The following is an 18,013-nucleotide window of genomic DNA, read 5'->3' as shown; positions in this document are numbered from 1 at the left end:
GATGGCAAGGTTGTGATGTACCAGGATAATCTGATAAAAATGTGGTCATCATCAAGTTGTCTTTATTAGCCACCTGGAGTCAGGAAGATCTGAGTTCAAATCATCTCTTAGATATTTTCTTAGGTATGTGACTTGGGTAGTCACTTACCTTCTTTTGTGTTTCAGTTTCCTCCTTTGTAAAATAGGGATAATAATAGCATTTACCTCACAGGCTTGTTATAAGGATCAAATGAGCTAACACACGTAAAGTACTTTGTAAACCTTAAAGTGCTATACAGCTGCTAGTTATCGTTGTTGTTGCTACTATTGTAGTTATTGCCAGGTAAGAAGAGAAACTCCTGCCCTTTGAGAACCATTAGAAAGAATTCTGGATTTCGAGTTCAGAGGGTTAACAATAGGCCTCCTAGTTTTTGGATGTCTTGCTCATCATTTAGCCTATGGATAATTGACAGTTGTTCTGTCGCTCAGTCATGTCTGACTCATTGTGACCCCATGGACCCTATCATGTCAATAATGACCATGAGATTTTCTTGGCAGAGATACTAGAATGGTTTGGCATTTTCTTTTCCAGCTCATTTTACAGATGAGGAAACTGAGGCAAACAGGGTTAAGTGACTTGCTCAAAGTCACAAAGCTAGTAAGGGTCTGAGGCCCAATTGGAACTCAGGCAGATGTGTCTTCTGAATCCAGGCCCTGGGGTTCTATCCATTACACCATGTAGCCACCCTTCAAAACCAAGATCTGCCTGACTCCAAAATCAACACTCTTTCCATTGCACTATCCTCTCTCATTTCCTTTCCTTCCTCTTCAGCATCCTTTCCTTACCTCTCAAATGTTGTGGCTCCATGTCACCCCAAGCAGATCTGATCAACTCAATCATAATAAAGCTCTGGGGACTTCCTATGTTTTTCTTCTCTCGATGACACCTGCGTTTTAGAAGAGGAGCTTAGAAATCCATTAGCTCAGCCCTGAGTAGTCTCTAGGGGGAGAATTTCCAACACAGCAGCAATCGGATAGGGAGGATATTTGGGGACAAATCCCTTCCTAATGATACCATCATCCATGATGCCAAGGCATAAGGCCTTCCCTGTGTATGACACTGGTCTCTGGATAATTACATTCTCAACTAGTGTAAGAGGCCTGTGCTGATTTCGTGATTCATGGAACTCAAAGTACAGACAGTGGGCGGGACTGTGTTTATTCTTTTCCCAGCGATGCTTTTGATTTCAACTATGGTGTGTGTGTGATGAGGATGAGAGAAGGTCTCAACGTCTCTGAAGTGATGCAAGCCCACAGTAAGTGTTGTGTTCTGTATCTCAGCCATTCCCAGGCTACCATGGACAGTCTGTATTCAAGGACGCCTCTCTCCTCTTTCTTGTAGTTAATCCTGTATTTGACCCAGCTGAAGACCAGAAAGAACCCAGAGTCAATGGAGCTAGGCCACCTGTCAGTGGTACATGTCAGCCCCCTCTAAGACTCAGCCATCAGTGATCTGTCAACTTGTGAGGCAGTTAGCTGGCTGGCCTAGGCCATATTCTTACACACGCTCCCTCCTTTAGAGTCATGGTTGAAAAAAGGTCAGTGAAAGGGCTGGAGACAGACTTGTCCATGACATAATACATCTGGCTTTGTGATGGCCTCAGGATATCCCCACAGCTCCTCATGCCTACAATAAAGTCATGATCAAGGAGCAGGGAATGGGGGTAATTTTGGTCTGCCAAAAGGAAAGGAGAAAAGGTTCATGGATAAGGTGTGTGAGCTACCTGCCCCCCAGCCATAGAGTCATAGGTAAGTATGTCTCTTGTCTCATGGATTATCCTTTATCTTTTTCTAGTGAACCCAGAAGTTCTGGTGGCTGAAGAACAAGCAAGCACCATATTCCAGTCTGAACAGGGCAAGAAGAACATTGATATCTACTGGCTCTTTGATGATGGAGGTCAGTAACCCCCAAAATACCAGATTTCTGAGGTATGAGTCTATAAAGGAGCCCTTCTGCCTCTTTCTTTGCCATCCTCCATCCCCTAATTTTTTTTTGCCATCTTTTGGGGCCATTTTTTTTTCTACCATGTCTTTGACATGATCATTCATGAGACACAGTAGTTTCTAGCAGAAAGGGTACTGATCTGGGAATCCTGTCCTCGGTCTTATTGATTGAGATTCCTGAGTCTTTTTGATTCTTCCAGTAACATGCTATGAAATTTTGAATGGATTCCCCTCTCTGTATATCTTGGTCCTATGCTATGAAAATAGGAACAAGTAGATGACTCTTAGTCCTTTGCAACTCTTAAGTCCTATGATGCTGATCTTGTCCATTCTCTTTCCTCTCAGAAATTTGCTGATAAATAAAACAATATAGAATCATAGATTTTGGAGCTGAAGGGAACCTATTATTCCACAGACCACTCCCATCCCTTTTTTTTTTTTTTTTTTTTTTTTACAGATGAAGGAACTAAAACCTAGGGATTGGGAGTGGTAAAGTACCTAAGGTCTTTCCCAGATGTAATAATAATAATAGCTAGCATTTATATAATACTTTATAAATATTATCTCATTTGATCCTCACAACTATTCTGGGAGGTAAATGTTATTATTATCCCCATTTTACAGATGGGGAACCTGAGACAGAAGTTAATTGACTTGCCCAAGGTCTGAGGTTGGATTTGAACTCAGATCTTCCTGACTCCAAGCCCAATGCTCTATCCACTGCACTACCTGGCTGCCTACATTCTATGATCCTATAATTCTATGAATTTAATTGCCCAAGGCCAAGACTGACTTAGTATCAAGACCCAAGACCAGAACCCAGGTCTCCCGACTCCCAGACCAGTGCCTGGGGGTTCCATTCAATCACATTGCTTTCTTTGACCTTGTAAGACAAACTGCAAATGTCTTTCTATATTGAAGCACCTGGTCCAGTCCCTTGAACACAGTGGATGGCATTTTACAAAAGGTTGTTGATGAAGTGATAAAATGTCCATAGAAGACCCACAGGCGGCAGTAAAAGACTGTGACTCAGCAGAGGCAGGTGGGCAGTGGGGCGGCTGGTGCCACTGGCTCTTACGTACTCTTGACTCCTTTGATGTTATCTTTGACTTTGACAAGGCCTCACCCTCCTGATTCCCTATCTCCTCGGGCGAAAGAAGAGGTGGAACAAGTGTAAGACCCGAGTGTTTGTTGGGGGCCAGATCAACAGAATGGATGAAGAGAGAAAGGCGTAAGTGGTTGTGGATGGAGACTTACCTCCCTTGCCATCAGCCAGTGTCCTCTGAGTTTGGGGCATTCAAAGGTACTCAAGGACTGGTTATGACACTATCTGATGAAGCAATGGTATGTCGATAAATGTTTACACCTGGCTCTCTGAAAAAAAAAATTGTGCAGGATGTATCACTTTCTTAAAATCTCAGACTTGTCTTTATTTGCATTGCCCTTTTTTTTTTTTTTGGTGAGGCAGTTGGGGTTAAGTGACTTGCTCAGGGTCACACAGCTAGTAAGTATCAAGTGTCTGAGACTGGATTTGAACTCAGGTCCTCCTGACTCCAGAGCCGTTGGTCTATCCACTGTGCCACCTAGCTGCCCGGATGCATCAGTTTCTTAAGTCTAAACAATCAACTTGACAGCTGAGAGAAGGATGGCCTGAAGTAGAGAGACATTCAAGGCAGAGAAGCCAATCAGAAGGCAAGGAGGCTGTTCTAATAGCAACCCAGTTACTCAAATAACCATACAGTGGGGAGGTCTCACCTGTGAAGCAATCCCACCGCAAAGACTCCAAGCTCCAGTGCTCAATGTTTGATTATTTTGAGGTTCAAGTTGTTCCTATTAGAGAAACATTTGAGAAATTGTTTTTGGTTTCATATCCCCCTTTTATACTTCTGAAAATGCCAGGTGGCCAGGACAAGCATATACCACCTCCACTGTGAGCTAAAGGACATAAGAAGATGGGGAGGGTGAAATTTGCTTTTAAAATAAGATCAGATATCACATTGCTTGCTTTATCAATGGGTGGAGGGAGGGATCAATGGAGGGAAAGAAGGAAAAAATGAATGTTAAAAATAAATAATGAATTTATTTTTAAAAAAGAAAATAAATCATATCAGAGGGGAGTCATTCATGTGTGAGAGAGGTCACACCTGGATGGAGAACTTCCTTTCCCTCTGGTAAAAAGCCAGTAAGCAATTGGGGGTGGAGGTGAAGAATATAATCCTTCAAGGAAAGTGATAAGCAACTTAAACAGGCTCTCAGGGACATGTCATTCTAGCAACTTTCACCTTTAACCCCTATTCCTCGGCCCCCTCCTCCACCCACTAGCTTCATTGGCACTAGCTAGACCAGCCCCTCTGCAGGCTGTTCCCTTGCCCTCCCCCTCTTTATAGATAATTGTTCCTAAATGAACAAAATAAACAATGTGGAATTACCCGTGTAGATGCTTTGAAGGCCTCCTCTGATCTGAGGCTCCCTTCCATACCTGTGCATGCAAACATATCTCCTTCCACTCTCAAGCACACAACCTTCATTCAGTCTAGGCCAGTCTCTTTCACAGAAACCATTTGCACCTGTCTGAGCCTTTCCTTCCATCTGGGATGGCTTTCCTACTCTTTTCCCTCCATCTATCCAAATCTTGGCCACCCTTCAAGGCCCAGCTCAAGTTCTTCATCTCTTCTGTGAATCCTTCCTGACTCAAACAGATCCCTTCTTTTTCTAAATGAACATAGCACAAAAAGGCAGAGCCCCTTAGCAGAAAAATTGAATGTTTTCTGTTTCATGGGGAGGAGTCTCCTGTTCCCATCAAGATTCTAAGTGACTTGAGAACAGGGACTGTTCCTCAGTGCCTTTCACAGTGCTGGCACATTGGAAACATCCAGGGAGGTAGCTCTTTAGCAACCTAAGCACCCCAAAAATCACACCGTGGGGAGATCTCAACTCTGAGTAAGCCCCACATCACAAACCCCTAGCTCTGTACTCAGTGTTTGTTTATCTTGAAACCCAAGTGTGTTCCTATTAGAGGAACATTGGAGAATTTTTTTTTTTTTGGTTTTGTGTCCCCTTTTCATGCTTTTGAAAATGCCAGGTGCAAGAACAAACATTTACAGCCCCAACTGTGAGATAAAGACATGAAAAGATGGGGAGAGTAAAATCACATCAGAAGAGATGCAAGACCTGTATTAACTCCCATTAGCTGTGACCCTTGGCAAGTCACCCCGTCTCTTTCTGAAAAACTGTGAAAATACATGGGATAATCAAACCTGCCTCACAGGGTTCTTATGAGGAAAGCTCTTTGTAAACTTTAAAGCACTATAGAAATGAGAGTCATTTTTATTACTTGATAAGTGATTGGGAAAAAACAACAATAACAAGTCTATCTTCACCTGCCTTACAGGATCATTTCACTGCTGAGCAAGTTCCGTCTAGGATTCCACGAAGTTCACGTCCTTCCTGACATCAATCAGAAGCCTCGGCCAGAACAGTAATTCTCTCTTTTGGAGCTTTGGGGCTCAGGGGCATGGTGGACATGGGTAGGGGCAACTAGCCCATTTTACAGATGGTCTCAAATGGGATTCCACTGTTTTTATATATGTCCCAGGAAGAGAGGGTAGATCTCCCCTCAGTGGTGATATTCAACTTCTTAGGATCCTGGACAAATTACCAAGTGGCAAATAAAGGTTTGACTTAGGGGAAAACTACCTAACAGAGCTATCCAAAAGAGAATTGGACTCTCTAGTGGGATTCCTCCCTCTGGAGGTCTTCAAGCTAAGGTGGGTTGACCATTTGTTAGATGTGTGGTGCACTGAATTCTTTTTCAGGTCCTTATTGGATTAGAAGGCCACTGAGGTCCCTTCCAACTCGGCAATTTTGTGATTCTCTGAGAGAAAGGAAGGGAAAACAAGCATCTAGAGCTGCTTATTACAGTGGTGGTGATGATGGTAAAGGGTGGTTTCTTTGTGGTTTTCTCTTGCTTTCTGAACATTACTGCCTAGGCCTTTCTCCAAGGCACAAAGAGGTAAGGCCTGGCAGAGGGTCTAAGTCAGGGGTGGGGAACCTGTGGCCTCGAGGCCACAGGTTCCTTACCCCTAGTCTAAGTTTTTATCAAATGTCTTTGGCTTAGTGAAAAAGGCACTAAATTTAGCCTCAGAGGACCTGGGATTGATTCTTGACTTCACTACTGTACAATCTTGATCAAATCCCTTTCTTTCCCTCTCTGGGCCTTGATTTCCTTCTTTGTAAAAGGAGGACATCAACCAGATGATCTTTAAATGTCTTTTCCATCTCTAAATCCAATAATCCTGACATGTGCCAGGTCACAACTGAGTTCCTCTCCTTCAGAAGTCTTCCTGCCAGGTTTAGCAAGCATTTATTAAACACCTAATATGGGCCAGGCACTGTGCTAAGCCCTAGGGATGCAGACAAAAGTGAAATACTTCCCTGCCCTCAGGGAGCTTACATTCTAATGGGGGAAACAACATGAACTTAATAAATACATACAGAATATATATTTTTAAAATGAGCACAAAGCAAGTTAAGTAGCGAGGGCACAAACTGGGGAGGAGAGGAAGGATGGGGAGGACAGGAAAGGCTTCATATAGAAGGTAGCATTTATACTGAATTTTGGAGGTTTTCCAAGGTTTTCCAAAGACAGAGTTTCCCCATAAAGAAGCACTACAAGCTGTGGGATGCTTCAAACTCCAAACTTCAAACTCCAAACTCCAATCCCTGAGCTTCCTCTTAGGGCCGCCTTTGAGGGGGCCAAGTTTGTCCATAGGAATGAATGGCTTTCTAAACTCACTAATTCCTGAGTTTTCTCCAGTCCTGGTGCTTCTTGTTATAAGAAGCTCAACCAGCTCAGGGAGGAGAGGTCCCTACCCCCATATTTCAGGGTGATCTGGCTTTATGCTTATTCGTCACTTTCCCCGCCACTGCTTGGAAGCTGGAAAAAGGAGGAACTGAAATGGTTTGGTCAAGGACTATCCTCCTCTCCATGTAACAACAAGTGTACCACCACACGAAGAGAATATGAAATCAATCAGCAAGCATTTATTAAAGCATCAACTATGTGACAAACACTATGCTAGGTGCTGGGGATATTTTTTTTGCACTTAATAGTATTTTATTTTTTCCAATTACATATAAAGATATTTTTCAACATTCATTTTTATAAGATTTTGAGTTCCAAATTTTTCTCCCTTCTTCCCTTCCCTCTCCCCCTCCAAGACAGCAAGTAATCTGATATAGATTATATATTTACAATCATGTTAAACATATTTCCATATTAGTCATGTTGTGAAAAAAGAATCAGAACAAAAGGGAAAAACCATGAGAAAGAAAAAACAAATCAAAAAGTGAAAATATATGCTTCAATGTGCATTCAGACTCCATACTTCTTTCTCTGGATATGGATAGCATTTTCCATCATGAGTCTTTTGGAATTGTCTTGGATCATTGTATTGCTGAGACGAGCTAAGTCTATCATAGTTGATCATTGCACAATGTTGCTGTTACTGTGTACAATGTTCTCCTGGTTCTGCTCAATTCACTTTGCATTAATTCATGTGAGTCTTTCCAGGTTTTTCTGAAAGCACCCTGTTCATCATTTTCTAAAGCACAGTAGTATTCCATCACAGTCATATACCATGATTTGTTCAGCCATTCCCCAATTGATAGGCATCCCCTCAATTTCCAATTCTTTGCCACCACAAAAAGAGTTGCCATGGGGGTCATCTAGGTGGCTCAGTGGATAAAGCACCAGCCCTGGAGTCAGGAGGACCTGAGTTCAAATCTGGCCTCAGACACTTGACATTTACTAGCTGTGTGACCCTGGGCAAGTCACTTAACCCCATTGCCTAGCCAAAAAAAAAAAAAAGAGCTGCTATAAATATTTTTGTACATATGGGTCATTTTCCCTTTTTTATGATCTCTTTGGGATACAAACATAGTAGTGGTATTGCTGGATCAAAGAGTATGCACAGTTTCATAGCCCTTTGGGCATAATTCCAAATTACTCTCCAGAATGGCTGGATCATTTTGCAACTCCTCCAACAGTGGTGCTGGGGATTTTCAATTTAAATTTAATAAATAGTCCTTGCCCTCAAGAAACTTACATTCTGTTGGAAGAAACAACATATATCCATATAAGCAAATATAAAATAAACACAAGATAAAAATACAGTACAAAGTAAATAGGATATAGTCTAGATGTGGTCATCCCTGCCCGTAATCTCTTCAACTGTGGAGGCTGTGGCTGGTGGATCATTTGAGCTCAGGAATTCTAAATTGTAGTATCTATACTAAGTCTTTTTTTTTTTTTTTTGGCCAGGCAATCAGGGTTAAGTGACTTGTCCAGGGTCACACAGCTAGCAAGTATGATGTGTCTGAGACTGGATTTGAACTCAGGTCCTCCTGACTCCAGGGCCAGTGCTCTATCCACTGTGCCATCTAGCTGCCCCTCTATACTAAGTCTTGAACCAATGTGGTGAATCCTCAGGGAATGAGAGGCCACCTAGCTGCCAGAGGAGGGGAGAGCTAGCCCAGGGCAGAAATGGAGTAGGTCAAAGCTTCCATTTGCTTCCAAAGCTTCCATGCTGCTGGTTGGGCCTGTGAGTGGCTGCCAGACTTCCAGCCTGGGCAAGATAGGAGACCCCTGGAGAAAGTCCAGATCAATACAGAAGATCTGATAGATAGGAATTATTATTTATTTGAAACTATTCATTATGATGCCTTTAACTGGCACTCTACCCTCACCACCCCCACCTCTGGCCAGGCATTTAAAATAAGATTCAGTTTAGAAAACTTTGATTTAAATAGTTTTTCTGGCAATGTAAAGTACCTTACAGATCTCATGCCAGCTATCATCATTCAGGGAAGAAGAGTGAAAGGAAAGGAATGCTTTAAGATCTGTTGGGGATGGATAAATGTGGAGGGATGCTACTGAGTCTTATCAGAGGCTGCTGATGGCACAATGAATAGACCAGGAGTCAGTCATTTCAGTTGTATCTGACTCTCCATGACCCCATTTGGGGTTTTCTTGGCAAAGATACTGGAGTGGTTTGCCATTTCCTTCTCCAGCTCATTTTATAGACATGGAACTGAGACAAACAGGGTTAAGTGACTTGCCCAGGGTCACACACCAAGTGAGTGCCTGGGGCCAGATTTGGATTCCAGAAAAATCATCTTCCTGATCCAAGTGCAGCAGCACTCTACCCACTGTACCATCCAGCTGCCCTAGGAATGCAGGAAGACCTGAGTTTAAATCCAGCCTCAGACACTTACTAGTTATGTGCCCTAGTCAAGTCACTTAACCTCTGTTTGCCTCAGTTTCCTCAACTGTAAAATGAGGATAATAATAGCATTTACCTTTGCAAGGCTGTTGTGAGGTTCAGATGAAATTGTAAATCACTTGGCATGTTGTAGGTATCATAGAAATATTTGTTCTTTTCCTCTTCCCTTCCCCTCTTCTTATTGCATCCCATTCCACCTTCATCCTCCTACTACCTGGTACGCAGTGAAGGCAGAGTTTCTAACATTCTTTCTTCTGTTCTCAGCACCAAGCGATTTGAGGACATGATTGCCCCTTTTCGGCTGAACGATGGCTTCAAGGATGAGGCTACCGTTAATGAGATGCGACGTGATTGCCCCTGGAAGATCTCAGATGAGGAGATTAATAAGAACAAAATGAAGGTACAGTTGGCAAGGACATTTCTGAACTGGTGCCATGGAGCGGGGAGGGAAGAGGGCAAGTGGAGAATTGGGACCCTCCCCACCTTCCTGCCCCCATGGCACCTGGAGCGAATTAGCTGGACTAGTTTGATTTACAGTAGAAATCAGGCCATGCTGCCAGATTTGTTGCTCACACGGGCTGATGACTTTCATATAACCCCTACATCTGTCCTCTGTCTCTTCTTCTCTGGGGTAAATGATAGGAGGGGGTGGAATCAAATTGAATCGAATCTTGGAGCTGAATAAGATATTAGATATCACCTAGGCCAAACCTTTATCTTATAGTGGTTCCTTAGCCAGGGAAGAGAAAGCAATTTGCCCCAGGACCCAAAGGGAGTTAGTTAGCAGCATAGCTAGGACGAGGATTTGGGCTTCCTAGGTTCAAATTCAGTGCTTTCCCCCTTTACCATGCTGCCTTCTCTATTTTTTAGAGGTTCCACTAAGATGATGGTTATCATTCCACTCCCACCTCTCACCCCCTACAAATTTTCCCTCTAGACAGTTGATCAACATTTATTGATTGCTTGTGGTGTCCAGAGACCTTTCCTAGGTATTGGGGGAAGGAGGAGGAAGAGAAATAAAAAATTCAATCACTAACCAAGCTTATAATCCAGTTGGGGAGTCAGGATCCCCACCCAAAAAAATTTTTTTTTTTTAGGAAATTGGGAGTAAGTGACTTGCCCAGGGTCACACAGCTAGTAAGTGTCAAGTGTTTGGTCTGAGGCCAGATTTGAACTCAGGTCCTCCTGACTTCAGGGCTGGTGCTCTATCCACTGCACCACCTAGCTGCCCCTCAAAATTTTTAATTGTTTAAAGACACATGCAAAGCAAAATATAAGAATTGCAAATTAATATACTTCACTAATTATATCAGTGTTGAGTAAGGGTCAGTCAATTAGGGAAGGAGTCCTGAAGGAGGTACGCTTGGCAATTAAATTCCAAATTGTTCTGAAACTTCTCTACCTCTCCAGGAGACCAGAGAATGCATATTCATTTAGACCAGGGGTTCTTAACCTTTTTTGTGTCATGGGCCCCTTTGGCAATCTGGCAAAGACTATAAACCTCTTTTTAGAATGCTATTTTTACTTACTAGCTGTATGACTCTGGGCAACTCAATCCCAACTGCCTCTCTCAAAAAAAAAAGAATGCTATTTTTAAATGCATAAAATACTATAAATTATTTTCATGAAATATTTTTATGGAAATAAAATGCATAAACTAAAAAACCAGTTCTATTAAAATATAGTTATCAAAACATTAAAAAAAATTAATGGACCCCAGGTGAAGAACCTGTAATTCAAAATTAAGATAGAGACATCCCTGGATGGGCTGCTGTCCATGTCATGGGTGCTGATGAGTTTTGTTCTCCCCTCAGTCCCTTCGGCAAGTAAGGCTGAACGAAGTTCTGTTGGATTACTCCCGAGATGCTGCTCTCATAGTCATGTAAGTCAAATCCAACCAGGTTGAGAAGCTTGTCCCAAGCCAGGGAAGGAAAGGCTTGCCTTCCTGGCTCAAAGGCATAAGGGACCATGATCAGTTGGTGATTCCAGTGTGTTGCTGGAGAGGTAATCTATTCCAGCTCTCATCACAGAGCACTTCAACTGGATTTGCTGGCCCATAAGCCCCTTACTGGGGGCTACAGAATCACTGACTCCAGTGTTTTTATTTCTTCTCCCTCTTTTCTCTTTTCACATTAAATCAGCTTCATAAGTGGAACCTGAGGTACCCTAGCATATTCTAGCAGTGCATTCCACTCAGGAAGAGGTACATTTTATTGAACCACCTCCTCTCATTTTTGTCCTGTCTCATATTAGCTGAAAGCCAAGGCCTTGCGTCCAGCTCAATTGTTCTGAATCTCTTCAATTCAATTTACCTCGCACATATTGAGCACCCATTCTGAGCAAAACACGTATAAAGATGATTAAGACATGAAATCTCCCTCCCCTCAAGGAGCTTCCAGTCTAGTAGGAGAGATATTACCAGTACACATAACTCAAAACAGAATGAGATCAGCACAAGAGCTTAAGGCACAAAGCATGATGGGAGTTTGGAGGTGGGATAAATCACTTTTAGAGGGGCCTGAGGGAAAGACAGGAGATGGATAATGGGAAGAGCCACCAGGACCACCAGGACCACTGGACAGAGATGTCCAGTGGTAAACTGCCAGCTTGAGTCCTCTGGGAAGATCGCCAAACAGGTGCCTCTTCTGTATTTTTCCCCTGGAAAAAAAACACCAACACATGACTTGTATGTTTCAACAGCTGTGTGGCTCAACTTCTGAGTCATTTCTCCTTGATTCTGGGAAGGGTGGCATTAATAATTAGGCAGGTGTTAATAACCACATGGAGTCAACCAGGTGTTCACACCTTGTCCAAGGCCCAGTTGTTCATGAATCTGGACTTGACCTGGTTCTGCCATTTACTACCTGTGACCTTGAGAAAGTTATTTAAACTCCCTGGGCTTCAGTTTCTTCATCTGTAAAACTGGATGTATGTGGAATAGATAATCTGCAAGGTCCCTTCTAGCTCTAAAACCTACCTTATGACATCTGTTCTTTTAGGAGTGGGGAGGACATAATGGAAAGTACTATTCCTGGACTCAAAATGAGGTGCAACCCTCTTGGGAGGGGGTCAGGGGAGTGGAGCAGAAGCATTTGTAAGACAGTACAGAGGTATGGTGGGACACAGGGTGTAGAGGGAAGGGAACACCTTATCTGTGGCCCCTGTGATTGGAGTCAGTGACAGATCCTTGGTATCTCAGATCTTGGACACACCATAATGGCTCCCTAATCCAGCACCTCCTTACCAAATCAGAGCTCATGAATTTGAAGTATTTTGCAAACTTTAAGTGCTATCTATATGTCAAATGCTATTGTTATTGGCATTCTTTTCATTATTATCACCATTTGGGAAAAGGGTATAGAGAGAAGATAGATCCTGCCCTGTTGCCTGATTATTTTGTAGTGATGATGGTGGTGCTGGTAGTGGGAATCTAAGTAGAAACTAAATTTAAGGTAGCATACATTTAGAGCTGGAAGGAACCTTAAAGGCATCTTATCCAATCCAATATCTTCATTTTATAGATAAGAAAACTAAAAACTGTGCCTAAGGTCACACGGGTACTGATAGAAGTAGGATTTGATTTAAAGCAGCTAGTTGGAATAGTGGATAGAATGATTGACTTAGAGTTGGGAAGCCTGTGTTAGAATTATGTCTTAGCTATTTCTTAGCTATGTGATCCTGGGTAAGTCACTTAACCTCTGCCTCAGTAACTAGGCTAATTAACACTTTGTATATTTCTTGGGGAGTGAGGGGCAAAGGTGACATGAATACCTTAAGACTGTGCATCTTAGCCTCCCAGAATATATCTTGCCCAGCCTCCTTCCTAAAAATTGCCTGAAATGAATGATGCATTCTTAGGGACTGCTATAAAGACATCCCTACTCCAATTTTTCCCCAGGCTATTCTCTTTGGTGTGGTCCTGTGGGAGCTGCACCTAGAGAGACAGGCAGAGGTTTTGAGGCTTAACTACAAGTCTTTAGCCAGTACAGAGCACATGAGTCACCCCAGAAGGAGTTTGGCCAGAAGTGGTAGGTTCCACCTATGTTTCAGAAACAGTAAATATTAGGGGCAACTAGGTGGCACAGTGGATAGAGCACTAGCCCTGGAGTCAGGAGGACCTGAGTTCGAATCTGTCCTCAGACACATAACACTTAGTAACTGTGTGACTCTGGGTGAGTCACTTAACCCCAATTGCCTCACCAAAAAAAAAAAAAACCAACCAAACAAAAAAAGAAACAGTGAATATCCACTTGGGAAGAAAGCATTAATTATGAACTGAGATAGCTATTCAGGTAGCATGTGTATGGATGTAGGTGTACAAAATTGTAGCCTAATGTATTTTGCTTTTATTTAATCTTGTTTGCCCCCAAAACTCAAGCCAGGAGCCATAAATCTTTATCCCAAAGACCAGTACCCCAGTGGTTGGGAGCTCCAATCCAAGGACCTCTCTTTTTCCAGGAGAGAATGGGGAGCCCAAACAATCAGTTCCAATGACTGCCTGAGCAGAGGGTGTGAGTGTCTGAATGCTTGTAGAACAAGTTAGTCCTGGAAGGACAGAAGTCCCCACAGTAGCAGGCCCTGGAGGTCACAAAGGACAGTCTAGTTACATTCTGTCGGACTATCTTTTTGGCCATCACCACCAGCAATGGCTAATGACCCCCCTGGCAAGAAACTCTATGAGTCTCCTGCTCCTAAGCGGGCCTGCACAAAACCGTATATAGCCTTTTCCTTAAAATGTCTAGGGAGGGAAATTCCACAGTTTGTCTTTGTGACTCTGGGTCATTTCCCAGAAGGAACCTAATTTGCCAGAGTTAAGTGACACAAGTAATCAATCAACTATTTGGGTTGGTTTTTTGTTTTGTTTTGGTGGGGGTTTTTTGCATTTAATAGTATTTTTTTTCCAATTACACATATCAATCAAGTGATTGATAAATCAACAAGCATTACTATGATAAGCATTGGGGATACAAAGACAAAAATAAAACAGCCCCTGATCTCCAAGAACTTATATTCTAATGTGGGATGTCTATACATAAGTATATTCAGGATATATATGAAATGGATACAATATGATTTGGGGAAGGAGAGTAGTAGCTGCAGGGGGGATACAGAAATGCTTCATTAGAAAGTGATGCTTGAGCTGAGTATTGAAGGATACTTGTTATTTGGGACTTTCATCATACTTTATGGTTCCAAAATAAATTCATCCATTTGGTGAGAAAGGTGAGTTTCACTCTCCCCATTTTACAGGCAAGAAAACTGAAGCACAAAAGGACTTGACCCTAGGTACAGTAGGGAGTCTTAATTCTCAGTTCATAATAAGATCTATTTCCCTAAGTTCTGGAAATAGCCACGAGGAACTTTTTTTTCACATGGCCCTAATAGAGACTTTAGAGCTGGGAAATTGTCCCTGAGGTTATATTTCATGGTCCCATGTCCCAAATTCTTTTCTGTTAAGAATGGCTGGCCATATAAGCAAGACATTCCTCTGCTTTGGGGTGAGAGGGAAGAGAGGGAAGGGAATTTCATTCTAGGGATCAGGCTCCCTGGCTTCATGCGCATTCCTGGGCAAGAATATAAAGGGTCCCTGGCTGACGTGTGGATTGGATCCTAGGATTTCAAGATTATACACTTAGAACTGGAAGGCACCTCAATGGGTACCCCTTGTGGAAGTTCCCTCTTTTGACAAAAGTAATTTCAACCAGTTACCTGGAGTATAAGGGGGAGGGGCTTATCAAATTGATCAGAAGTTCTCTACTCTGTTACATACAGCTGAAGAAATGGAAGCCCAGAGAGCCTAAATGACTTGCCTGGCACATAGTAGACATTTAATAAATGTTCATTTATTGGTTGATTGATTACTACCCAAGGTCACAAGGTGGCAGAGTCTGGATTTGAACCTAGCTCCTCTCTCTTCCAAATGAATTTCTCTCTATATGCCTCACAAGCAAATGAAAGAAAGCAATTTGGAAATTTGACATCTGACAAGAGAAGATCATCTTCTCTTCCCCACCTCATTTGCTAATAATTTAGAAGTAGACTGCATTGGATTCAGTCTGAAGATCTAGGTTAAAATTTCAGTTTTATCACTTGTGTGATCTTGGGCAAGTCACTAAATCCTTCTGTGCCTCAGTTTCCTCATTGGTAAAATGAAGGGGTTCAACTGGGTGACTTCTAAGGTCCCTTCTGGCTCTAAATCTATGCTCTCATGATCCTTCACCCTGTTGATGCCCTCTTGTCAAAGGAGATGTGACTGGAGAGGATAAGGCTTGACTCCAAGTGAAGAATTTTTAACAACAGAATTTCAAGCACTGTGATGCTTGGGTAAGAGGAGATTTAAGGGCAGAAGGTCTCAAATATCCGAAATATCCTGGCTTGCTCAGATCACACTTAGGTATGTGGCCCCTGATTTCTTCCTCCATATTAGATCAATCCTATCTATGGAGCAATGCTGACATTTTCCCAAGAGCTTAAATGATTACTCTATTTTTTGGAACAGTTCACCAGGGCCATGGTGCTGCTATGACATCACTACATAAAAATAGCTTAAACATTTGACTGAATATTCTATATTGAGGTAAAAGACAAGAAGGATAGTTAAAAGGAAAGAAATCTTAAAACTCTACCAGCTAATACTTACATCCCTGGCAATTTTCAAATGGTCATCCAGAGGAATTACAGGCAAACAGGACGTGGGTTTTCTCTCTGAAGTTAGCAGCCTACTGTTTGCAAAGCACCACAAGACTTGAATGTGGGGAATTGCTAAGTAGACAATAAATAGATTCAGTTCTTATGCTCTAGGGCCTCACACTGAATGTAAGGGGTGAGATGGAGTAGGGGTGGAGAACCTGTGGCCTCCAAGCACCAGGTGGCCCTCTAGGGCCTCAGGTCCCCCTTCCACTGAATCTAAACTTCACAGAACAAATCCCCTTAATAAAAGGATTCAAAAGATCGCACCCAGGGACCTAGTAGGCCACACATGGCCTCAAGGCCAGAGGTTCCCCACCCCTGCAGGGAATGGGGAACAGGACAAACTACAAAAGAAACACAGAACTGAAACATACCCCCAGTTCAACATGGCTCTACATATGTGGATGCCTGGAAAGGGATCCTGAAGTGATCCCAGTGACTCACAGTTAGGATTTGTCTAGAAAAGCTTCACGAAGGAAGAGGTAAGTTTTGATAAGATTCTTGAAGATGTGGGAAAGTCATGAAGAGGAGAGAGGGGAGATCTTTCCAGGGATGGACAATGGTGTATGAGAAGGCCAGATAAGTCCTATGGAGGGGACAATAAACCCAGCTGCCAGACTGAAAGACGAAGTAGGAAGCTGGGTATAAATGGGAAAAAGTCAGTTAGTAATTCCCCTCCTGTTGCTTTCTCCTGCCTTGCAGAACCTTGCCAATAGGAAGGAAGGGAAAATGCCCAAGTTCCCTATACATGGCTTGGCTGGAGATACTATCTCAGGATCTGAGACCTCCTGTCATCCTAACCAGAGGAAATCAAGAAAACGTTCTGACATTTTACTGCCAATAAGGCCGGGTCTGGGCCTCAACTCTCGCTGTAACTGTCCATGTGTGGGAAATGGCTAGTCCTTTTTCTCAAGCACTGAGGATTCACACCATAATAAGCAGATTTCCAAGACTGACTCAACTTTATTTCCCTTGGCCAATGTGTCTCTTAGATCTCATCTTAGGGCAATGCTTCTTAACCTTTTCTGGGCCATAGACATCTTTTGTGGTCTAGTGAGCCCATGGACCCCTTCTCAGAATAAGATTTTTAAGCATAAAATATGTAGGATTACAAAGGATGTAGTCATCAAAATATTAAAACCTAAGTTCACAGACCCTAAGACAAGACCCTGTTTTATGGTCATCATGGATTAGGGAACCAAATAAGGATGGGAAATATCTTGATCCACATTTTCTTTTGGAAGTTTTCTTTTGGTCATCATTATAGCTATTTTAAATGTGTAACTTAATTTCAGTGCAAAGCTCCTGGGTCAAAGTCATGTGTGTGTTTGTTGGTGTTTTTTTTTAAAGCACTCTTCATTTATTCCTTCTACTTTGGCATCAGAAAAACATCATTTGGGCCACTGCTAATTATCCAAAGGTTCTTAGAAGTTGGTGTTGTGGCAAGAGTGATGGTCTTAATGCCAACAGCACTTGGGTTCAAATCCCAAACCTATCACTTACTACTTGAATGGACTTACAGTCATTTAACCTCTCTTGGGTTCAGTCTCCAAACCTCTGAGGGAGCTGGACTAGATGACCTTTAAGGTGCCTTTCAGCTGTAAATCAATTATCCTGGGCAATCCTGTGATATTCTTTTTCCAGTGAGCTTTCATCCAATGGGTTCTCACTTGGGTTTGCTCCCTGACCTTGATTTATTTTGGGAAAACACCCCAGTTCAGCATGGTGGCTTCATCATATCCAAAAAGGGGGGAAGCTGTCTGTGAAGCCTTGCTGATTATCAAGAAATAAGAACAGTTGGGTTAACAGAATAAAAAGGGGGAGGCAAAGGAGGAGTAGCCTAAAAATTATGTGGCAAGTTATATAAGGAGCTAATGGAAGGATATGTTGGAGGGGAGGAGTGATAAAACTGGAAGAGGTGAGAGATCTGGGGCAAGGCTGGGGTGTCCATGTGGCAGAGCTGACAAAGTTGAAAGGAAGAGAAGAAAGTGGCAAGACTAAATAAAAGTGCAGTGACGATGAGAGACCACAGTTGACCCTGAGCCAGACTGAGTGAA

General features: G+C 42.6%; 1 protein-coding gene across 3 annotated transcripts in view; it reads left to right on the top strand.

Moving 5' to 3' along the window:
- Positions 1 to 17,127, top strand: part of SLC12A3 (solute carrier family 12 member 3) — a 47,119-nt gene extending 29,992 nt beyond the window's left edge. For 2 of the 3 annotated variants that reach the window (XM_027869552.1, XM_027869551.1), the window contains exons 19-26: positions 1,213 to 1,295; positions 1,382 to 1,459; positions 1,835 to 1,936; positions 3,103 to 3,214; positions 5,375 to 5,461; positions 9,531 to 9,666; positions 11,081 to 11,148; positions 16,659 to 17,127. In XM_027869552.1, the coding sequence (XP_027725353.1) occupies positions 1,213 to 1,295; positions 1,382 to 1,459; positions 1,835 to 1,936; positions 3,103 to 3,214; positions 5,375 to 5,461; positions 9,531 to 9,666; positions 11,081 to 11,148; positions 16,659 to 16,800 (808 nt within the window). In that variant the 3' untranslated portion in view covers positions 16,801 to 17,127. The remainder of the gene's footprint in view (positions 1 to 1,212; positions 1,296 to 1,381; positions 1,460 to 1,834; positions 1,937 to 3,102; positions 3,215 to 5,374; positions 5,462 to 9,530; positions 9,667 to 11,080; positions 11,149 to 16,658) is intronic. The other variant, XM_027869550.1, reaches the window with a different exon arrangement.
- Positions 17,128 to 18,013: the final 886 nt, after the last annotated feature.

This window comes from Vombatus ursinus, unplaced genomic scaffold, assembly GCF_900497805.2.
Source record: "Vombatus ursinus unplaced genomic scaffold, bare-nosed wombat genome assembly UNPS02014793.1, whole genome shotgun sequence".
Taxonomy (NCBI): Eukaryota; Metazoa; Chordata; class Mammalia; order Diprotodontia; family Vombatidae; genus Vombatus; species Vombatus ursinus.
Note: the sequence above shows the minus strand (reverse complement) of the source record. Positions and strands in the feature narration are given on the sequence as shown.